The sequence below is a fragment of the Ornithodoros turicata genome, chromosome 10 (genome assembly GCF_037126465.1).
Source record: "Ornithodoros turicata isolate Travis chromosome 10, ASM3712646v1, whole genome shotgun sequence".
In the NCBI taxonomy this organism is placed as follows: domain Eukaryota; kingdom Metazoa; phylum Arthropoda; class Arachnida; order Ixodida; family Argasidae; genus Ornithodoros; species Ornithodoros turicata.
The window spans coordinates 32890524-32914796 of record NC_088210.1 but is presented as its reverse complement, the minus strand read 5'-3'; the positions used below and the strand labels follow the sequence as shown (position 1 = coordinate 32914796).

Here is a 24273-nt window from a genome sequence, read left to right as displayed (position 1 = left end):
GATTAGGCGGGTGTTTTTTGGCATTTATATGTTTTGTAAAATTTGCATATTTCTGGCATTTTAAATCATTTGTGCCAAAAATACATAACAAAAAGCGGCAGCTATAATCGCTTTCCAACCCAAAAAGACGATTACTGATCTAAGCATGCAGGGTCGTCACAACTTGCAAGTTGCAAGTTGCTGTACACTGGCAAGCACCGCCGTCATCAAGTCCGCAAGTCGGCTTCACCTAACGCACGCGTTCTTTAGGTGAAGATCGCTTTACAGCGCTGTCGCGCGACTCACGGGCGGACAGCACGTGGTTGGCCTTTTGGATCAAGCCGTTGGCTAAAAACGAAGACGCAAAAGCGTTACGACAGACCTCTTCTACTCAGAGGAATGGAAAACGAACAACCATTGTCTATATTTCAGCCTAAATATTTTACTTGGCTGATTGCTTACAATACGAATTTCGGATGATACCAATATTTTCCGTCACCCCAAGAGATTAAATTCGCTGGTTGGGCAAACAGAGTCCGAAATATCGAGCGACGGGGCTGCACGGCGTCCGAAATTTTGGACGTTCTCAACACATCGACTCTATGGGACCCGCGGCCGTTCCGCGAACGAGTCCGAAAAATCGAGCACGTCCGAAAAATCGAGCACGTTCGAAAAATCGGGGTCCGAAAAATCGGTCGGCGACTGTAATTCGGAGTTTGTCGGAACGTGACGAATTTCCAAAAAAGTATTCCGCGGTTGTTTTTTTTCGGGATTTTTCGGACACTGCCAAGAACACAGAACCCTAACTATGACAAACTGAATTGATTTTGCAGGAAGTAACCAGCCATATGAACCTCGGCGCAATGCTTCATGTCAACGGCAAGCTTTTGGAAGCGGAATCCAGCTATCTAGAGGCGCTACGACTGAAACCGGACGACCCCATCACCCAGAATAACCTTCAGAAGCTCAGAAACCTGCTAGTGCAGAGAGGTCTACGTTCCTCCACTGTCGTGAGCCACCGGTAGCGATGAATTGCCGTCGCCTAACTTCTAGGGCCACTCACTAGAGGTCCTCTTACTCACTTAAAAATGGCGGCGGTGCACGCGCATCAACAGAAGTCATCTCACAGCGGTGTTTTCTGGTTAGGGCAAGAACTGACTACAAGTCCGAGGTGGAAATCCTAGTCAGTGTTTGTGGCACAACACGTGACGAGCCAAAATGACGCATCAGAGGTCGACGACCCGCGTCATTTTCTACTATAAGCGTAACATCTAGTCAAAGTGCAAGATCTGCAGGTGTTCAGCGGTGTGCTTTCAGCACGGGTCCGAAAGTAACTTCACCCGTGTGACCTTGTAGTTCAAAAGAAAGCCGTGTGTCGAATTTGTAATAATTTAATTTAACTTAATTTTTATTAGCAATGACTATGATCATGCGCGCAACAGCTGGTTGAACATATTTTTCGGGCAAACGCAGGATTTTTAGCGATAGATGCTCCTGTTTCCTTAGAGTCTCTTCTATGCTCTCTTCGTGTCAACTTCTAAAAAGTAATATAATGACGTGCATGACAGGCAGATTTCATCAACATGTTGACTATATTGTTCGTGAACTCAACTGATCAATGTCACCTGGGTTACAAGTCTCACATGTAAGTTATGGAAGTTGGTGAATACTCAGCCCTCGTGGATAGAAACGACAGCGACATGAGGTGGTAACCATAGCAGCACTTGATTAAAATGACCGACATACCCGTTAATGCAGCACAGCCGAAGTGTTATATGTAGGGTTCCGGCTTTTGGGATTTATCCGAAAAATATCCGAAAAACGTGCTCCGGTAAAATTTTAAGCAATTCGGATTAATCCGAAAAACTCCGCTTTTGAAGGTTCCAGTAGGCTGGAACTCGGCAGGCAGATGTTTTCCCTGAAAACCGGGTTATCGTTCTCGGACTCCTTTTGCGTCCTGGGTTTCTTTAGACCACGGATACCGGCCCCGCGGCAACATAATAATGATTTTCGTGACCTAGCGTTTTTCTTCGGCGGTCATATCTCGAGAGTTCACCGCCCGGGTTTTTCACCAGTTTGTTTCCCAATTTCCTTATCCTACACGTGACCTAAGCACTAAAATAAGCATCGAACCGAGGTGATACGAAGTGGTGTGTTTGAAAGGGCGACAGGTTACAGTGCTGACAACAAGATGGGACGCAAGCGAAAGCTGCCCTGCGACTACGTCGAGGCGTACCCTGATTTTCGGATATTAGCTGAGCTGTAAATCATAAAGTCCGAAAATCTCCGGTTTCTTAAAATAAAATAAAAAACTCCGAAACACATCCTCCGGTAACGCCCAGAAATAAACTCCGAAAATCCGGAACCCTAGTTATATGTTGACAGCCAATGCAATTATAGCCAAGCATATTTATCACGATCGGCAACATACAACAATAACTATCACATAACTGAATCCCATCAACTCTCTTCTTAAGATACCCATAACCAGGACTTTGATATAGTTGAGCTCGTTTATAACGATATTGATGGGAACGCGAAATCCGATGGTTATACCGGAGTTACGTTATATACGAGCTTTCGCGATATCGCAGGTCGGGATCACGTCAACAAAGTAGAACCGTACAAGTAGAACGCCGCAGAACATGCAAGAAAGCATTTTATCTAGCTCTAAATTCATGCAGCTTTGTGCCGAAAGCTCTTCCAGGGACCACTTGAGGCTCCGCACCTTTTGAGATCGACGACTTCATCGACTTCTCGTCATCCAGTGCCGTAGTCAACTGCCAACTCCCGTTTTGGAAGGCACGGTACTTCGCAACGAGGTTTTGCACTGGTACAAAGTCCGTCGAGCACGTGCAACTTCAACTCAGTCGAGCCAATCGCCTTCGCCTTTCCTAATCAAAACGCATCCCGGAACCGTAGACGTCATCGTAGCACGCAGCAAACCAGAAGAAAACTTGAGGGCGAGAGAACGATGTGGAAAGGGAGCAACCTCCTCTACTTCTCGCGAGCCCTTTCTAGGTTGCTCGCCTTGCAACGCGCGCACCTAATCCCCGTCAGTTCTGCGCGGGTAAACTCGCCGCGTTCTCACTTTAATGCTCACGGAGGCTAAGGCTCTTGAAAATGCCACCTTTGTTTTAAGTGAACAGAAATGAAATCTTGCTTCTCGATTTTCACGCGTTTTATCGGTCACCGGGAGAATTCTGATCGCTATATGCGAGCAACGCTTTCACGACGATCGTTATATCGATGTCTTGTTTACGTGTTTTTCAATTGGTGAACTGACTGGAGCCAGCATCGTAATATCGGAGTTATCTTTATATCGACGATCGTAATAAACGGGGTCGACTAACGATTGTCGTGAAAGCTCTTAGTCGCATATAGCGATTACAATTTGAACTGTTGTTTCAACAAACGTGCATGCTCAGTTACATTCTGCATGCACTGTGGCACCTCCATTACGTAATTTCGACTGGCGATTTTACGAACTCTGATATAACGACCGGATCTCGCATTCCTATCAATATCGTTATAAACGGATTCGTAGCAGATTTGAACTGCTGCAGCCTTAGTTAGGAAACCACGTGGTGGTGGTGATGGCGATAGGGCTTGCCGTGGAAACCACGTTCCACACATGATAACATATTCTAGACCAATCACAATCCAGAATTAATCACGAGGTTATGGGCATCGAGATTATGGGCGATGTTGTGTAAAACGTGTGCTGTTGATGCATTCCTAGGCCACAGCTCTGATGCGAAATGCACCTTACCTGATCAGTGGTAAGCAAGAAAAAGATATTACTGAAGGTACTGTTGTGAAATAGTGAAGAACTACAAGGCCAACCTGTCAGCAAGCTCTACGGTTGGTTGCACCAGATAACCAAAACAAAAAATCGAATCATACAACTTGCTCTGACTCATGTGGAGTTGTGATTCTCTCACATTGTATGCCACCTTTCATGACTGCAGTTATGTAATGTTGAAATATGTTATGTCATGCTACTTCTAAGCCACATTCACCTAATCTTTCGACATCCCACATTGAATCTGATGTTTTCTAATCCAAAGCTTCAGCTGTGAATATTTGTACATAGCAAGAAAATGTGAACAAAATAGGTTCATTAATAATATGGAAGCTTTATTAAGTTTTTAAGTTTTTGTGATACCTGTATTGTTTTTCTTGTAAGGACAGTATGGCTTTTTTTTAAAAAAAAAAAAGCTTTCAGACACATACTTGAACCTGCTGGCTTTTCGAGTGCAACCAGGCTGCTTCCAACACCCTTAAGATACCCATGGATTGTTACAATCTATACTGCTATGGTATGCTGTGTGTGTGTACAGAAAAATAATCAAATTTGAATGGCAGTGCAGACATCTTTAGTGGCGGTCTCGAGTAATGGGAAAAGAAATAGTAATGTCTCAATATTTTTTTAACTGTACCCACACCATAAGATTGGCAAGCAAAGGCAGAAACCTCACACAGAGGTCACATCGTAATTGCACTGACATAGTCACTGTCAGTTATGGGTGCCAGGTGTGACTGTAACATGATTGCGTTTAAAATAATCAACCACAAATTCAAATACTACTTTCATAATTATTGTACTTGTGACTGTTTCGAGACTGTCACCACCTACTTTTTTTGTTTTTTTTTCTTTGACACAGCTTCAAACTGGATGGAGCTTTGCTTTGTGATACGCAACGACTGAATTCTAGTTTTTTACTGCACGCATCTGCTTCTTTTTGTTTTGTAGTCTGTTTCCTTGTGTGTGCTAAGACATGGTGAATGGGCACACATAGGATATTTTTTAAAGAAATTGTTGTAGCTAAGATTTGCTTCCAGCTCTTGGCATGTAAAACTGTATGATAGTTACAACATGTATAGGCATAAGTTATTAGAGGATGAATCAGAATACATGTGTTGTATATTACGGTATGGCGTGTCTCTAAAAAAAATGGGTATATAAGCTTGCAGACGATGAAAAAAAAAAGACTATGTTAGCAGACATAGCGTTGTTTCGTCAAGTGTGTGGATGTTATCTTTTCTGCTTCCCCCCCCCCCCCGGACGCTTTGAGGCAGGACTGAAGAACAAGAAGTGTTATTATCTCTTATTCTAAATACTGCCTACAAAAAAAAAAAAGATGAAAAGAAGCTCCAGTATGCGAACTATAAATCTGACTATCATCCGACTATTATATCTTGCTGGCTGACAGTATTCTGAAATTTTCTGAAGACACCATCGTCTAGCTGCGGTATACAAGAAGATCGTTGATGTGAAATTACAAGAAAATAAAATAGGGTGATAATGTACAGTGTGATAGTGGTAAGATATTCCTGAACTGGAATGGTGAAGAGCAGCAGACATGGCCTGTCAACAATCTTTCCCTTCTAAACCATCACCTTTTTCATGTGCATACCTTACTTTCATCTTGTCTCAGTGGTCGAGTGCGAATGGAGATGCGATAACTATAGGTTTTCCAAGGAAGAGTGTACAATAAATTAAGATATTTACAAATAAATTCTTGCTCTATTATGTCTGCTTCCTGTTTATATATCACGTCATAGCACCTGGAATCTGCGTCGGCATATCTTCTCATGGTGAGCTGTAAATCCCTAAAATCTGGGACTGTCTCGTACACTGTGACCTACTTAGAATGCCACACCATTTTGTTCTTCAAGCGTTGCCCCCAAAAGGCCACGGTTATTAGATCAAGGAATTAAAGTAGTAAGAGCAACGAGTTTCTTGTGAGCTGTGCTGGCAACATGGAATAATCATGTGAATGTTGAGAAAACGTAGAGAAACAGAACAATATGCTTCGAATTCTCTTGGGCGCGCTGCACAGTCAAGCTTTTAAGAACTCTCTATTTACGAATTCCCACGTTTTGTGAACGGCGCTCTCTTTTCGGGACAAGCCATTGCCCCTTCCTTATTCCAAATCTCCATTTATGAACGTTTTTTTTTTTTTTTTTTTTTTCGTTCATAGATCGAGGGTTGTCTTTGCAAATTTATCTGGAACTACTTCGCTATTCTGAATGAAATTTTCAACCTTTGCGTTACCAATATACACCTGCGAATATAATTTCAGTTCAGTTTCGAAATCACCAGATCTATACGTGATCGCCCCTTTAAAAGAGATTCCGAAACTATATGGTGTCATTTTATTCTTCGTTGATCACTGATCATGGTGCCGAAAACCCCATGCATGCGGATTAATGGCATAGTTTTTGTGCAATGTGATGAAATGCACTGCAAAAGCGCACGTCAGATGTTGGGAGTTTGGCGCAATTCCTTCTCTGGAAAAACGCGAAAATGTTAAACAGTAACACAGTAATTTACCAGCAACCAATCAATGATGACACGCCATTGACAAAGGAGCGGCTGTCGTGTGGAGACTGCGGAGCAGACGAGCTCGCAAACAATCGTCTGCCAAACCAGCCGACTGCGCACTGCCCTCTGATTGGCGCGCACAAAAACACGTCGCCATGATGTTTTTGCCGCTGAGGCTGCCCCAGCTGCGGAGGCCCAAATAGAGTGCTGAACAATGTCAAACATACACACACACGAAAATCCCTTGAAATCCCCTGAAAGATCGGACATCTGTGGAGCGGCTTGACCTTGGAGGCTGTGACGTACCAGCTGCGCGACGGCGCATTCCCGTCGGGTTCCGCTACGTCACGGAGTGACGTCAATCCCCACTCATTCTCTTACAGGATTCCACGAAGAAGCGGAAGCCATTCTAGAAAGTATGGTTTAGGTTCAACTTTTGAGCAGAGGGTTGTGAATAATAATAATAAACTGGTGATTGGAATAATGACCTGTATTTTTACCCCACCAATCATTTAGCCGGCCCTTTTGTACTAATTTCATGTTCACTTTGTCTCTATCATTTTGAAATCCCGGTGCTTCCCATAGAGTTCATTCCCTTCTGCTGTCTGATTTAAGAGGCTCCAAAATGGCGGCCTTTGCACCGCCATATTGACCGGCATCCTTGCTCAAATATTCGTATAGTTTTTTTGTTGTTTTTTTTTTACATGCGTCTTATTCCAACTTCACAGTTAACTGCATTGGCACTTGTTCACTGAAGGACCGCCTGGCAGTCCCCGAGTTCAAACTACAGAGCTCAGCTGGCAGTTGGATTCTGTCTCAGCTAGCACATTTTAGTTTTAGCATGACTCTGTCGCTGGTGTCCTGTGGTCAACCTCATGGAGGAAGAAAAGATCACCATGTGATTTTTTTGTGATATGCATATAGGATAAATTTATTGTAAAATGAAAAGTTTTTTTTTTCTCGCCCACATTTGTTTGTTATTTATGTATGCAGTCTGGAGTATTTTTTTATTGAGACACATGAGAGGATGGCAGTTCATTTGCAGCACGCACGTTAGTGCAATATTATAGTTTGTTCCGCAGAAACATTTTAAAGATTACGAATTGGAAGGACCAACGACAGTGATTTGTGAGATCTTACAAAGGTAAGCAGAGGTGGTGGGCTCGAATACCAACACCGATTGTGGTACATGAGAGAACTGAGCCCTGAACCGGCAATCCAGAAGATGTGGGTTCGAATCCTACAGCTGGCTAACCTTTTCTGTGACTTTCATCTTTCACCGATTGTGGTGTCCAAGGGTTTCCCTGGGTTTTCTTGCAGACTTTCCAAACGAATGTCGGCACAGTTCCCACTAAAGTCGTCCCTGGACACACGCTAATTCCCTTTCCTCCCCATCATGTCAGTTAATGCAGGCAGCGCAACGCTGAAGAGCTGGAAACCAGATTGACGTAGATACGCTGCCGTGTCGGAGAAAGTAGTTCCGGTTTCACTTTCTTTGCGTGTCGTCTGCTCCCATCTCCCATGTTCAATTATTATAAGAACTGATTTTTTACGTGCTTTAATCGTAAAATAAGTTTTCTAAATTCCAACCAGTTTTATTATTCGCTAAGTTGTTTTATTATTGATTATGCGCCAATGGCAAGCAAAGAAAAAAAGAACAGACTTCGATGGGAGATGGCGAACTTCCGCCCGCTCTTGTTTCGGTTCCAATATCGATTGGAATACCGCAATTTACGAGTGAACGTCTTTGATGCGTGCACATCGACAGCTACGTTTCCTTGTTGCACGAACAACGTATCGACTGATACCCGTACACGGTTACATTCATAACTATTACGCATGTGATCGCGACCAGTCCGACCAGTAGTGATAGTTTGCCAATATGACTGAACAGTGGCGCCTCGCTTCGTACTTTTTATACGCAACGTACGCATCTCCCTTTTAGAAACCCGGATGTGTGACGTCACTCGGAGAACTGTCGCCATCATTTAGCTTTATTGCCCTTTGAAGCCTTACATTTCCTCAAATTTCGACAAGGAAATATGTAAGTAACCCTTCTGAAATCTTTCCTGGGGCTCTTGGCGTAGTATAATCTCGGATGTAGGCTCCAGCCAGCAGAAACGGTCCCCGCAACCGACCTTCCGCTAATCCGTCCGCCGGTCCTGCCCACCGCAATTTTTTTTTCGCCTTTGCTTCTTTCGCTGTTGTAACCAAGCAGACCAAGAACAGCGAGTTGCCGCAGATATTAAAATCTCGTGCCTTATAAATCGTTCCGTTCAGAGTTTCAAATAAACTCGCGTGAAAGCTACGACATTCGTCTCTCGCTTCATCCAAATGGAACGTCTCTCCATTTTGACGTGCTCTTCGATAACATCGATGGGGTCTTCCATGCATTAGTCATACGTTTCGAGCACCCTTTATTTATTCGAGGTGGTTGTGTTTCCGTATTGGAACGAATACAACAGCTCTGTATTACAAGCTGCGACAGCTCTTGTCTTCATAGGAGACAGACAGATAGGCCTGTGTACACTAACATCAATTTTTGGCAACCTTCCCTGAAACGCCTCGTATGCTACATGGCTTGTTTTGTTGTAAGATTCGCGGTTATGCGCTCTACTTGATGAGAATTGATGAGTCCGTGGTCGTCCTCATAACACTCAAGTTCGCGTCAGGGGTTTTGCTGCTCCGTCAGATGGGAGCTAGGTAGCTGTAAGGTAGCTGTTTGCTTTGGGCGAAGTTGTCTCTTTGGTTTCACGATTTTTTACAAGTATACCGCGTAAGCAGGACCAGTAAAACTCATCGAAAATGATAGAACTCATTTTTTCGGACGGGATTATTTTCGTCTGCTACGATCGGGCAGTTTATTTTGTTTGTTTGCTTGTGTTGCTTACGTTCATTTTTTTTTCATCACAGAATCGGCTCACAAAAACGCACAAGTGACAGTTCAAAATGTATCGTTCGTAAGTAAAAACAAAACACGCATTCATGTTGTCCATGTGGCCTGTACTGTGCAAATCTAATTACTTGGACTTCTGTCAGATTAAATGAAGACCCACTAACATCAGTTGTCTTGTAAGACCTCGTGAAATGTGTTTCCTTTATTGCAGCGCTTATACTAACCCTTTGCATGCAGTTTATAGTTCCAACACGACATAATACTATGTCACGTTTGTCCGTGTGCAATACATGTGTTCCTGTTTCATGTATGTTGGTAACGCTGGCAAACGCAGCATACATAGCTTTTTATCTTGCATCCTGCATCTTGGAGCACTACTTAAGCTAAGGCAACATCTCCGTGATAATGCCTTAAGTTCTAGGAGACAATAGCCTGCAGTTAATCAGGAAGTGTGAAGTACTATGTGGCAAGTGTGCACATGCACACAACCCTTGCTCCTTACTTCCTTGTTTCTTCTTATTCCTTGTTTCATTTAGCAATGTGCCATTATGGAACTGTAAAGGGAAACATATGACAGTTATCATACTAATAAACAGTAAAGTAGGGGTATTATGGCATGACAAAGAATTAAAAGGTTCCAACAGTTTAGCATTTGTGTGTGCATTGCAAATTGCTGCGCTTTCTCTCTTTTTTTTTTTTTTGTAAGGCTTACAGAGTTTAAGTACATTGTTCGTCGCGTTCAAATCAATCAATCACTTCACAAGACACGGAACGAAAAGGGCGTCAAGCCCACACCTTCGGTTAGCTATAAACTTTACGTTTGACCTTGCGAATATTTTGCGGACGTGCTGATAATGCGGCGCTCAGCACACTCGAGTAATTTTGCGAATTTTGTTTCTCCGCGGAGGTCCCAGCCCGGAGGAGCAGCAACAGGGGCTGCGGAACAGGAAGGGGGCGCGAGGCCTCCCAATCCGCAGCACCAGGCCGCTTCCAAGCGGATACAGCAGACCCAGGCGCAGGTTGATGAGGTGCGGTATCTCGTCATCATTTTTTCTCTTCTCATGGCAGGCAGTAGTGTGTGTATAAGCATAGCTTGTGGAGTGCATTGAGAATGAAGGAGAACGGACAGTGTGGTGATTGACTGCCAAGCAGCAACATCGAGGGAAAGGTTTTCCCGCTCCATCCACCAGATGGCGCACTTCCGTCCTCCCCTCCTTCCCCGTCTTGTTGCGGGAAAGAGTTAAGTTTCACCCGCTGTCGTTCCTGCTCCGTGCCCCTAGCATTCCGCGGTGGAAAACGTACTTTTCCGCGAAGCGGGGTTTGCAAATCGGCGTGCGAGAGAAAAACTAGAAAAAAAAAATGCAGCAGAAAACTCAACTCAGCTCAACTCTGTGAGTCTCTCCCTGGGCTGTTGCTAAATTTTCTGTCGTCGTAGGGTCCAGGTTGAATCCCTGGCGCTGGCACTCATTGGCTCTTTCGCGGATTACCCGTTCGCTTTCGATGTTGCACATTCAGCCGTGTAAGTGTCAGCAGTGTAAGTTGCAACTGAATAGGTTTGACCTGCAAAAGTGCTGCAGACCGGGTGAAACCCCCACATAATTCTGTAAGATACAGAATATTCCACGGGGAACGGAAGATTGTGAGGGAAACGGCAAGTTCCGCGAGACACGGACAATTACACAAATTTCGTGTATTGATGGAAGGCAGACATTGCGTAGCCTACAGTGCAGTCTCCAACCATTTCCTCTAACAAAAGGAATCTGGCTTTTTTTTTTTTATGGGACAACACTGTTGGCACCATCCGACATTCCATCGAACAAGTGTATTTTCACGTCAAATATTTCGAACGACACATCTCGGGACAGGACGAGTTGAAATGAACTGGGCATTTCAGAGAGCTTTGATAATAATTGTGCCAGCACATTGGATACAATAGCAGTTCACATTAATGATACGTTGATATTTGCTACTTTCTCAGCATCAGCAGCATCTTTGGCTACAGTATACAGCATTCTGCAAACCGTAAACAAACGGGAAGCAACTTTAATCTAGTGATGGTTCTGATAATCGCGTTCTAAGATGAAATAGCGCACTACAAAAATTTGCCGTAAGCATTGTCTCGCATTCATTCGGGGCAGGGCAGATATACGAGGGTGATTCAAGTGGAAACCACAAATGTGTGAATAAATTTTGAAAGCGTTAACGAGACCGTAGGAGATAGCCTTTTATCTTGTATCGTGACTCAAGATGAAAGCTTACGACCATTACCAGCAAGAGACAAAGTGGTCAAACAAGGAATGGTGGCATTCCAAGTCACCGAAACCGGTTTCCGAAAGACATTTTTTACAAATACCGAAACCACCGGCTTTCCTGCTTCTTCACCGTTTTATCTACAGCCATCGTTAGAGTCCCCGGCGTCGGCAGAGCCGAGAAAACGGAGATGATTCAGGGGGAAAACGGCAGATTCTGTGGGAGTTCGCGGAATTGGGGAAAAAGCTAGGGACTCTTAATAATGGCTATCCTGCTCTATGTTAGCTCTCAAATGTTTCAGATAAGATAGCACCCTGATAAGATAGCATCTACCAAAGCATAGTGTCTAGCTTAACTCCTTGTTTCGTTGGCTTAGGTGAAGGAACTTATGCGCGTCAATGTTGAGAAAGTTTTGGAACGAGACCAGAAACTGTCGGACCTGGACGACCGAGCAGGTGAGGTGGCAGACTGGAAAAAAACAAAAAAAAAACAACTCTGGTTTGTGACAGAAAAGCTCCTCGAGCTGCGCAACCTTTTCTTTTTTTTCCCTTTTTTTTATGTTACAAGGTTGACTTACGTACGCTTAGGGTTGCCACCAGGCCGGTATTATACCGGCACGGCCGGTTTTTTGCTCGCTCTGCCGGTTGCCGGTAGGAAGGTGATACCGGTGCAACCTTTTGCCGGTATTTGTGGCTCAAGACCTTTCATAGGGGCTTTTCCCTTCAACATTCCACTACAGCTTGAATAAATCTGGAGCACAGACCCAACTCCGCGCAGTCATTAGTTGTTTCATTATTATTATTATTATTACACACAGGAACACGTTTCCTTGTATTGTCTTGAGCTCCTCTTCCGCCCTTTCCCGCGAGCCTTTCCTCCTTTCCCTCGGCCGGTATTTATTCACTATGAAAAGTGGCAACCCTACGTACGCCGCATCTTGTGAACGAAATGAAATTTCCAGCTTAGCAGATGGCGAAAGGAGCTTCTCTGTCGCACATACATAACGTACATGTAGCAGCAGCATCGATCTGCCAACCAGAACATGGCTGCGTCATGTGACCACAACGTCCTCTCATTTTGTGAACCCCTCGTCCACGTCGGTTGTTCACCCGCAAGGTCCAGGTCTCTCTGTTTTTCTTCCGATGTCCCGTGGTTGTGTTTGTGACGATTTCTGACGTGCCTCTTTCACTGTCTCTCTCAACCCTCTTCCCCCTTGCCCCTCCTCCGCTCGGGAAAAGGTCGTGGATATCATGCGCACAAACGTGGAAAAGGTGCTGGAACGAGATCAGAAGTTGTCCGAGCTGGATGATCGTGCAGGTAAAGGACGTGTTACCTTTTCTGCATGTTCCGATGAAATTTTGTATCCCGTAACACTGGCAAATTAACTAATTAATTAATTAATTCTGAAGTCGGCCTCCTTAGATTCATGCATGCTGTCTGTACGAGGTGCCCAAGATAAACCTTACTTTTTTCTGTCGTCTGCAATGCGAAATCACCTCTCGGTGGGCGTGCTCTTGTTTTCTTGTTCATGCAAGTGTTGGAAGCTGGGAGGAAAATTGTTACATGATAAAGCAACTTTCTAATCAATCTAATCTAAAGATGGCTATGACTGACTGGGCGCCTGATGCCTCTGAGTCACAACGCTGTGCTTTTCTCATGCTTTAAGCTGTTGCTTGTCCTGATGTCCTTGCCTGGGTTGAGATGGAATCGCCCACTTACATGTGTTTCTAAACAAGGCATTACCAGGTGCACTTTCGCAAGCTTAGTGTTGCAACTAATTAAATTTGGTCTAATTGCTTCTTCAGATGACAAACTCCCTCTATGCTTTTTAGTGGTGAATTTAAAGCAAAAAAGAACAAACAAAAGTTTGTGCCAGTCTTGACTGTGTCCCTAACCATTCGCAAGTTTGCCTTTTCCTGTGCACTGTGTTCAATGTTTTCTGCGGTGTTTAACAAGTGCAGTGGTGTGCCTGCCGATCCTTTGACCCACTAAATGTGTGCACCTACTCACCTCCCCACCCACTAAGCTTTTTTCGAGTCATTCTGGTTGCCGAGTTGCTGCTGTTCTGCATGTTTTTCCTTTTTCTGAAAAGAGCTCCCCCAGCACCTTGTTACAGAGACAAAACTCAGAAGTATCAGTGGGGTGTTTCTTATATTAACATTTAAAATACAATACGGAAAAGGATATTAAAAACATTGGGAATGTCTGTAATGCTGTGATGAACATTGTTGTTCATACTTCAGAGCATTGTTTCTCTGAACCAAGGTGTGTGCCTCGCCTCAGTGCAAACAGGAACACGTTTTGGAGTCCAGTTCCATCCTCTTCACAATGTCTATGGAGATGCTGTGTCCTAAAAAGAGTGTCATGCGCTGTAGTGACATACAAAAACACCGTGAATAGACCACAACCAATCAGTGTGTCTTATTGCTGCCTCATACGGTTTAAATAGCTTTTTCTCTGTCCAGTACAACAAATGTAATCCCTTCTTTATTTTATTTATTTATTCCCTTAGTAGCTAGCTGTGCCGTACATACACGTACACACAATGCTACAGGACTGTTTGAAGAAAGCACATAATGAACATCACCACAAATAAAATTACCGTTAAGTGCAGTAAAAATCAGCTGCAGGCTCATTCCCTTGAGACACTCAATCCCTGTAGGCATTGTGAAGAGCTTCCTCAACCAGTCATTTAATTGTGTTTACGGAAATACATACCTACCCTGTCAGAATGTTGCAGTGACATGTCCGTGGCATTAATATACTGTATTCACCAAATCTTTTTGCAGATGCTCTGCAACAAGGTGCTTCACAGTTTGAGCAACAGGCTGGAAAACTGAAGAGGAAGTTCTGGTGGAAAAACTGCAAGGTGGGTTGAATTGAGTGCATAATGGATGAGTTAGGTAATGCTATTCAACAGTATTCGTAGGTGATTTTGAGTATTTGCAATTTTTGAATATTGCTGAAATAAGGTGTTGTGCCTTCCTTGGTGCACTTTTACGTCAGCATTGTGGACACGAGGCAGCCACAAAAATTCAAAGTAGATTTCAAACTGAAACCAGGAGCATAGCGTACTTCAACGCGTACGGCAACAACACTTCTATCGGGTTAGATCAGTTTAGTTGGGTTAGTCTGTATACAGACTAACTTACTCTGTAATGTATTCACAACTTCCAGAATCACGTACAGTAGCACACAGGGAAATATTTGCAGTTTGTAGAAAGAGCAAAGTACAAATGGAAACAAACTAGAGAATGCACATCCGAGCGATGTAATGTGTGTGCCAACATCTGAAGTAATGGGCTTCTTTTCCTATAGTTTATTCCGACTGAAAAGCTGTGGGCTTCCCCATTAATAGCAGCAGTTCCCCTAATGGGCACAAAGTTAACAAAAATGTTCCGAAGTGTGACATTCGAAATATTCTAATTGGGCCCTTGGGGAATATTTGAATTCAATTTGAACGAACAATTTAGATTTGATTCTCAGTGTCTGTGATCTATTTGTATTGGATTTGACTTTGAAATTTTGCTATTCGTATAGCTCTACGCATAATGTTGTGTAATTGGCTTCACTGCGATGCTTTGGGTGGCAACCCTAAGCATCTCGAGAAATAAATGTGCAATCGGCAGTCTTCCTTCAGACTAGCCCCGTATTGTTGCTACAAAACAATTGTTACATTGGTGAATGTGTTATAACGATTGTCACACGTGCACTTCAGTGACGATTGAAATGAACGATTGAAATGAATGGAGATGAGAGTTAAGGGTACTGGAATGAGTGACACTCACTGCATCATGCTGAGTGAACAACTAAGCCCTAAACAAAAGCACGTGATCCTCCATCGAACCGAGGAGCGTCAGACTCGATCGTGATCGAAAATCAAAGTGTAGCAGCGACCAATCACCATTCAGTTCAATCATCTTTCATTTTAGAGCCTAGATGCACGGGTATCAGATTAATAATCGAAACAAATGGATCTGGCTGCATGTTTCTGTATGCCTTCCAACTTTTTGATGGGATAATCTTGAAATGGATCACAAATGGATGGAGGGTATTCAGTTTCTAATTTTGGACGTATTAGATGCCACTGAAATGCCCGTGGGACAGCAGCATAAAATGAAGGTCCGAAGTATTGACACGTTAACCTAACTATTGGTGTGTTGTCTTTCCCTCTAATGCTGGCTCTTAGATGATTGCCATTATGGTAGGCATTGGGGTAGTTATTGTAGTGATTATAATCGGTAAGTAATTGCCCTTCTTTGTGCATGCCTCCTCCTTTTGCATCTCTTCTCCCCCTTTATTCCCTCAAAAATTCCCAAACTGTCTGGTCTAGATGGAACACATTTGAGGGTGCGAGAGCGTAGTTTTCAGTTTGCCTGATTGAGTTTTTGGTTTTCAGATGTGGGCAATCTTAATCGGTGTTATTGTGGTCATTATTATCATTATTGTTGGTAAGTTTTGTTTGGTTTTTATGCCTTTTGGTTCAAACAAAATTGCTCTTTCAGATTATAGTTTGCCATTTCTCAAGTTTTTATTTATGATCACTTCTTGTGTAAGTTTAAGGGTCGCATAGTTTCTACAGTGAAAACTGGTTAATGTTATAGGTTGCGTATTGAGATTGTTAATGTGCTTTTGTAGGTATGAATAAGACTACCATAGACACACTTGTAGAGAGTGCCTGCTCTGTAGTATGTATTTTAGTAGTATTTTGTTTTGTCACACGTTAAATTTAGTTTTATTAACCAGTTTTTTTAAATAAAAGAGCTGAGACAGTCTGGGAGGAATAATTTATCTGAATGGGCTATCTTCAGGAGGATATTTTGTGAAAATGTGCGAGCGAACAAAGATGCATGGGAGAAAGACTAAATTAATTGGTGTAGGGTGTCACGCACAGGGTTGTTAGTGGGTACTCCTTGAATACTCTGCTGGTACTCTGCTGGGAGCATTATAACCAGTTTTCACTGAACGGTCATTCAGTTCATTCAGTATGGAATGTTAAGTTCAGTCCACATGGAAACGCGCAACTGTTTATTTTTTTTACTTGTCTTTTATAAGTCAAAATCCAGTAGAAGTGTGACTGTAGGCCACAAGTTGCAGAGAAAATGCCTCTGCACACATTCGTGTTAATGCGGTGCTATGGTAAAGTGTGTCTAGCATCTTGAAGTGGATTCACAGTCATTTACGGTGCAGAAACACATTGTAACATTGGTTTTGGTATTACCAATTTTTATCATTAAATTACATTTGTAATGATTTCTAAACCTACAATTGCTATGTACGATTAAGTTACGATTAAGTGCTGCATAGTTTACCATATTTTCCAGTGTATAACGCACATGTTATGCATTGTACTATAAGGAGTCGACAGGACGCAGTGGGCATTATCTGCTGGTGCGAGCTATACATAAAACCTTTTCCCGTAAGACTGTCCTTACTCCTCCTTACTGCTCCCAAGTTAGATGTCAAGGAAGTACTAGCCTCGTGCCTTGGTCCAGTTGCTTACTACTTCAGGTACTCATTCAACTGAGTGTCATGCTCAGGAAAACTGGATGATGAGTAAAGCCCCTAGCTTTCTGCAGTGGGACTTGCAAACCTGCGGGATTCCGCAAGTAAGAGAGCACAGACAAAAATGCGTTGCAGTTAGATGACTTACCGACTCGTCCACGCTTTTCCAGCCTTTCGTAACTTTTCAGTGGACAAAGAATAAATTTAACTCAACTCTGACACTTTCTCTCTGGGCATTCCTGTCGTTAAATTTTCTTCCGTCACAAGACGCTCGGCCGTGTAAGTGTCAGCTGCATCAGTCACGACCGGTCGGGTTTAACCCACCAAGATGTTGCACCGTGTCGGTGATAGCTGTCGTAAAAAGTACTCAGTCGATGCACATGCTCCAATTACCGTGGACAATAACGGAGACGTATTTTCATCTCCACGGTGCGCGTTATGCATGGATGTGCGTTATACACACTGGTCATTTTTCAAATTCCGCCGATTTTCGTGTATGTGCGTGCCGGCCCTCGTGATGAGGGCTACAATCCCTTTTTTTTTTTTTTTCAATCATCATCATCAAAGTATGGTAATGGAACGAAATAAATGTTCATGTGCACGCTATTGACACAGACACGTTCCTGTACGCGTGAATGGCTGTGAAGCTACTTGATTGCTCTGAAGATGGATCGATGACGCCATTTGCTTTATGAAAGCGTATTCTTGCATGAACATTTTAATATTTGGCCACACCCTTATGCACCATAGCCTGCTAATATGCTGCACCTCGGTATAAGAGACAAATTATAATACGTTAATAATCAGAAACTTAAATTAAGGATGCAAAATTTTGAGATATGGCAGGTAGATTTAAAACTCTGATTTCAGTTCTGTTTAACGTGACCAGAGACTTCTAAAATTGGCGTTCGCATCTCTTAATGATTAATGGCTTAGTTGTGATTTAAGGACATTCCTTTGCAACCTTTAATGCCTCTAAGCCTCGTCTAAATGTCTGCCAATATCTGAACGTGACAACAACAACACTGTCTCTTATAATGAGGCTTTATTGCAACCAGCTTGAGTAACCTCTGCATGATGCTTCCGGACACGGTAAGCATGCATTTCATTACACCAATTGTATATGCTTTCTGACCACCTCGAGCATGTTGAAGCATGTGCTTTTTGATGTTGTTTAATGTGTTCTGCTCCATCTCTTTCTCTCTCTTCTCCTTCTCTTTCTGTGTGTGCTTTCTGAGGCATAGGTCTTCTGTGGATCTTGATTGTTCTTGAGCACATGACATGGGCACTGTTCACAAATTTGTGCATTTTATCGCATTTGCCTGAAACGAAACTTTCAGTGGTGTGGCCCTCACAGGAGCACACACCGTGGTGACTAAGCCCTTTGATGCAACAGTGGGAGTTAGGAATCCGAAACGGAGCACTCTCTGTCAGTCTTGCACGAAAACGTCCAGTCTTACTGGACGCACCTTTGAGGAATCTGGCATTTCAATATTTGGCAACCTCTTAACGACGCAAAAGCGTTTCATCAGCTCTTCTCTGCTCACTTTTGCCATCACGGTTGTGTGAAAATGTTTCCCGTTTATCACCAACATGTTTGAAGCCCCTAGCTTTCTGCGGTGGAAAGCTAACATTTTCTCGAAGTGGGATTTACAAATCCGCTAGATTCTGTAGCATTTTGTAGCATTCCCCCAGATCGCTTTCGGACTCTCCTCGCACGTCTTTCCAGCCTTTCGTAGCTCCTATCCTGTCCTGTCCTATCCTGCCCTATCCTATCCTATCCTATCCTATCCTATCCTATACTTAACCTGTCCTGTCCTGTCCTGTCCTGTCCTATTCCAACCCAACATAACATAACATAACCCAACCCAACCTAACCTAACCTAACCTAACCTAACCTAACTAGACTATAATTTCTCTCCGGGTATTCCTGTCATTAAGTTTTCTTTCGTTGCGGCATGTTCACCCGTGTAAGTGTCAGCAGAATCAGTCGCGTCAGGCGCTGCGGTCGCAACTGATTGTGTTTACTCCGCAAAAATGAGGCAGATTGATCGAAACCCTTACGTAATTCCGTAGTATATCGAATATTCCAAAAGAAAAACGGACACGATTTCAAGAGAAACTGCAGGATTCCGCGATATACGACCAATTTCCGCGAAACTTTGCGCACTCGCAGAGAGCTAGTAGAGGCTCTAAACATGTTGACCGAAACAATACTTAAAACAATGATGACGTGTCCTCGTCATTGCTCAAGACCGTCGAGAATAGGTTAGTGTTGCTGCCTTCCAACGTGTCTCAATGGAGCTTCTGTCCTATGCTTCTCTTCCCCCTTTCCCCCTTTCTCTCTCTCTCCCGTCGCAGCGTGGTTCATGACGTAAACGACCGAGGGGCTACATTGCTTCGGTGGGCCCAACCCAGCATCCGAGGCCCATCGCTGCCACACCCCCTCGGACTTCTCTTATTTAATGTTTAGTTTGACTCTCTTCGTTTGACTTCGGCGCCCTCTCTACTAACCACTGTCAAGCTCTGTCTGTATGTTGCTGCCCAGTGCAGTACGTTTTTGGTGCTCTGTTCAGTGAAAAAGGCCTGTTCCCTTGAGACCTGGGGAAGCCGAAGACACTCGAAGTGCAAGTTTGGCGCAATAAGGAAGTCGCAAGGGGAAAAGAAAAAAAGTTGCGGTTTTGTTACGACGACCTCGATTACGCTCGATATATTAAATATACAGACAGTGACAGACAGTAAATGTGAGTTGTGGCGTAACAGATTGGGTTGCGTAGATATTCAGTTGGCTTGGATTGGCTCTTGTATCGGTGCGATGCAGTTCTTCAAAATCTATCAATTTAGCCAATCAATCAATCATTCCTGCTACTGGATCATCCTGCAAATGGATTGAAGAAGAAAGTTAATTGATTGAAATTGGACGGCCGGAAGAATTCCTGAACAGAGCACTTTATTATTTGCATCTTTCAGTGTCATAAAGGTTGCTTAGCTGTTCATGTTAGGCCTAACTGTTGGCGCCACCTACCGACAAGCAGGGTGACTGTCGACTGGGAAATTGGGGGTTGCCGGTGTGTGTTGTACGCGCTTTTCTCACTTGGCTGTCGGCATCCTGTATCGGTATAGGTGCTTCTTGCAAGAATTCTGACCAGATGACAATTCGTTGTGTCTGCTGCTGCATTTTTTTTGTTAGTTCCCGTTCTTTATTTTTGCTGGGGGGGCTTAACTTGCTTGTAACTAATGTATACGACTTTACGAGCTGTATCACTGTTTTTGTGTACGTCTGGTACCACCTTGCTTGCTGGAGCATGTGATTGCGTGTGTGCGTGCGTGTGAAAAAATAGGTTGTGCCACAAACTGTGGTTTGTACCTGTGCGCAACCTTAAGATGTGTGTGTTGCAAAATTTATGCACTAATGCTACCTAGTCCTTACTAATGTTGCCTAGTACTGCTTCTTAACCATTACCTCATTGGCTGTGTGAAGGAAAAGTTTATAACATCAACTCATACAGTTAAGTTTAGTGTTCCTGACATTGTAGTGAATGGATTCAACATTAGCTATGTGAAGGTGTGTGGATTACTTGTCTAGGGAAGTGCTAGAGATATCTCTGTAAACCATAAGTGTCCAAGAGGCATAAAAGCAGAGTGTTGTGCCCAGACATCTGTGTTGGGTCCACCACTATGACATTAATGTTAAAGTTTTCATTGCAAATTTAGTGTCTTTCCCATATTGGGCCTTTGCCTCATCTAGCAGATGAAGCAAATCTGATTATTCACACTTAATATAATGAGCTGGACGTTGCCCGGATCTGTCTTGGACATTTATGGGATTGCTGGGATATGCGAGTCACTGTGCACGTTCAGGCTGCATTCTATCAGAAAAATACCCGATTGGTGAATGTGAGTCAGCGAAATTGCTCAGAACAGTCATTCACGAAAAATAATCTGCATATGAAAATATCCTACACAAGGTGAGACCTGGACGTCTTTTGGACTTTTGTGGTATACTGGGACATGTGAGACAATATGTATGTTTAGAATCTGTTCTGTAGGGATAATGTCCAGTGACTCAGAATGACTTGCGTGCATGTAGAGATGTTTTGCCAGTCTAAATGTGCACATGTACTCGTCTCTTGTTATCGCTATCATTCTTTGTGTACTTTCTCTGCAGTTTATGTTCCATATAGCATTTTTCTCTTTTTTTCTCCCCGTTCCACAACAGCCTGGGCTGCGAGCGGCTAATTCATCACTAGTATGTTTGTCGAACGGCCATGACGAAAGCAGACGGCGTTCTTAGAACAAAAGACCCAAAGAGCGGAAGAGCACAAAAACGACATGTCACCTCAAAAAAAAAAAAAAAAGATGAATGAAAGAAAGAAACACTTTATGCCCTATGATTTTCCATTTTCAGGAAGAGAATGTTAAGGTCAGGTCTTGTCCATCTTGTTCAATGTTGGTACGTCCGGTCCTGTCGTCTGCTTGCCGTTCATATTCTGTACGAACGTGGTGTGCAATATGGCTATACTTGTTACTTTTGGATTCCGGTGTGAATGCAGACGTGTGGCTGTTTGAAGGAGTCTTACACTATTGTGTAGGTTAAGATATTCCCGGCTTTCTGCCACAGTGGTGTTCAGTTGCTGTACACAATTTTCTTAATCAGTATGGCAGTGACATATATTTTGCAAATGTTAGACTTTTGTGTATGTGTATACTTTTGCTAGTTTATGTTGTAGTCTTTTTGGTGCACAGATTAACATAGTTTGTGTAAATCTTGTCTCCTCGCAAAAAGCCATTTTTGAAAGTTTTGTTGGTCAGACTTCGCCTCTTCTCTCAGAGTTTGTGCAGAATTGTACCAAATAATTTTTGCACAGTTCAAAGTTCAGCAATTTTTTATTTTTTTTTGAACTGAACTGAACTGAATAGTTTTCAAGGTATTGTTGGCTATATTTGGTACGAGAAGCACTGGCAGTTTAGACAGTACTCTCTTGATGTAGTGCTCGGAGGGCTTTGTGTAATCGACAAATTGCGAATTTTCGAGAAACAGGGCGCTGCCTTAAGTTTCGACGTTGTTCGAGTAGGTCCCTGACATTGCGCGGTTCGGTGATGCAGGCTTGATGGTGCAACCTGTCTAGCACACCATGCTCTGTGTTGCTTATTGTGAGGAACTGTTCTGTTTCTGTTCTGCTCTGTTACTTACGTCGAGCTCTGTCAGAAAGCATATGTTACAATGGACAGGTGCGGCAGATACATTCCCCGCTGTTGCAGCCACGTCAGGTCTGCGACTCGCTTCCGATTGATTTCAAAATTTATTTTTGTTGACAAAAAATACCTCTTGCGCGGCTTGAATCTCAGCAGCGGTGCACTGGTGCGGCGCACATATCAGAGTCAGTTTATCGCTCGGTGTGGGGGCGTACACCACGATGACTTGCCGTTGTGTGCACACAGTTGTAACATGCGCTTGTGTTTCAGTCTACTCTGTAACAACAACCACAAAAAAGAAAGAATGACCACCAGGGAGCAGCAGATGACCACCCACCGCCTTGCTTTGCGCTTTTCGTGAGGGGCCGTGCCGCCATTTCTTGATGCTATTAGCTGCGGCAGGACTGTGTCAGTCGGCTTACAGGACTGGAGACTGTGAGAACGTCGTACACGAAGCCTCGGCTAGCTTGCTGCTTGGTTGTAGTGTTAGAAAATGGGTCTTTCTTATTTTCTTTTTTTTTCTTTTCCAGCTACTTCGTGTACATTTTGTATTTATTGTGAAGTTTTTCGTTTTATAGAATTCCCTTCCATTGTAAGTCATGAGTTAATGAATTGATTAAATCTCTATGAAGGTGTAAATCGAGCAGGCACACTGTTGCGGGGCCCTCTCTTGACACAGACAAATCACACGTAGGCATCATGGGGCTTGTATACCAATCGTACCCTTACACAGCACGAAGAATAGTGCCGAGACCAGTATATGTGGACTGCTCTCTTTGCCCGTACTACAAGCAATCGGATATTGTGGCCGATAAGTCATAACTTATTCCATTGCACCCCGATTGCCCTAGCGGTCCTGAGACACTGTACCAGTAAAATGTTTAGCTTCTCTGTAGAGCTAGATATGTTTGAACGTGACTGCATTTTCGGCCTGCTTTATCGGACTTTCTTTTACAGAGAAACGATTTGTGCGCCTCCTGATTCGACTGTGGTCGTCTTGTATTCAGGCTTGTAACTGATGTCTATAATTCCAGCACACAGGAAAAAAAAGCACTATAGGTGAAGTGAACAGTAGGAACAAAAAAAAAAAAAAAAGCTGTGTCCCGTGTCCACGAAAACGTCTCCCTACTTCCCCTTTTGCTCTTTGGAAAACGTTATATATATATATATATATAAACTCTTCACATGGTAACTATTGTATAGCAGCATATGTGTGTAAATATATATGTATATACATATTACACGTGTGTATATATATATATATTGGTGTACAATACAGTCGGAAGGTATGTACCACTAGCCCTACTCTCGTATCCACCATTCTCTCTCGGAGTGTTTCACGAGTTTCCATGGGTTTGAATTAGGCTTCGCAACTTGGAAGATGCCTGTGATGTTATGATGATGTTGTTGATATATTTAAGAAAACTTAGAAGGAATTAAGTAATAAAAGCACTACTAGCCTTTGGCAGCGGACTCGTCCTTTATTATTATTATTATTACCTGTGACACAAAGCATTGAACAACTCTCGGCCCTCCATATTTCAACCCAACCGTAGCACTTTGCTGACATGGTACAAATTGCTTAGTCACAGCAGTTGACAGGCAGTCGGACACCATGCAGCGTTGTAATTGGGCAGGGTACCGGGTCAAAGAGTAGACAGCTTGTGGATTATTTATTGCAAACAGGTATTAACCACTGTGGTGTTGAGAAGTCATTTCGGGAACTGTCGTTGACAGGAGAACAGAATGAATGATGGTGCTGAAGTGCTGCAAAGCATCTCGCAGCTGTTTCGTTGCGTAGGAAAAGTATCTCAAGTATCTCAAGTCTTGCATTTGAACAGTGGTTACTAAACTCTTGACACTGACAAGGCTAGATTCCAGTAAAGCATGCATCAGATCAACTGTTTTGAGCAATGGTCTGGGGATAGAGCAGGTACTGTTGTCTCTGTAATGTCTTACCAATGATATATTTGGACCCCCCCCCCCCCCCTACAACTTTTTTCTGTGCACTTTCCCATAGGGGGGGGGGGGCTCTGTTATTTCAACTTTAGAGGGATGTCAGTAAATGATACATGTATAACTATTGCAATGTATGACCCCCCCCCCCTTGCTTTTG

The 24273-nt window shown here is 43.3% G+C and overlaps 2 protein-coding genes across 9 annotated transcripts in view; both read left to right on the top strand.

Moving 5' to 3' along the window:
• Positions 1-5509, top strand: part of LOC135369966 (protein O-mannosyl-transferase TMTC2-like) — a 236376-nt gene extending 230867 nt beyond the window's left edge. For all 4 annotated transcript variants that reach the window (XM_064603584.1, XM_064603581.1, XM_064603583.1 and 1 more), the window contains one exon: positions 813-5509. In XM_064603584.1, the coding sequence (XP_064459654.1) occupies positions 813-1004 (192 nt within the window). In that variant the 3' untranslated portion in view covers positions 1005-5509. The remainder of the gene's footprint in view (positions 1-812) is intronic.
• Positions 5510-8243: 2734 nt separating this feature from the next.
• Positions 8244-23622, top strand: LOC135369964 (vesicle-associated membrane protein 3-like). 5 transcript variants are annotated; one of them, XM_064603577.1, is made up of 7 exons: positions 8244-8354; positions 9224-9270; positions 10114-10234; positions 11833-11911; positions 14246-14325; positions 15856-15907; positions 22428-23622. In XM_064603577.1, exons 2-7 carry the CDS (start codon positions 9260-9262, stop codon positions 22463-22465), a joined length of 381 nt encoding a protein of 126 aa, XP_064459647.1. In that variant the 5' UTR covers positions 8244-8354; positions 9224-9259; the 3' UTR covers positions 22466-23622. The 5 variants fall into 5 exon arrangements, with proteins under 5 accessions (XP_064459647.1, XP_064459650.1, XP_064459646.1 ...); XM_064603580.1 differs by lacking the exons at positions 11833-11911; positions 15856-15907; positions 22428-23622 and adding exons at positions 12695-12773; positions 15646-15697; positions 19323-21174 and having other exon boundaries at positions 8245-8354; XM_064603576.1 differs by lacking the exon at positions 11833-11911 and adding an exon at positions 12695-12773 and having other exon boundaries at positions 8247-8354.
• The last annotated feature ends 651 nt before the right edge of the window (positions 23623-24273 follow it).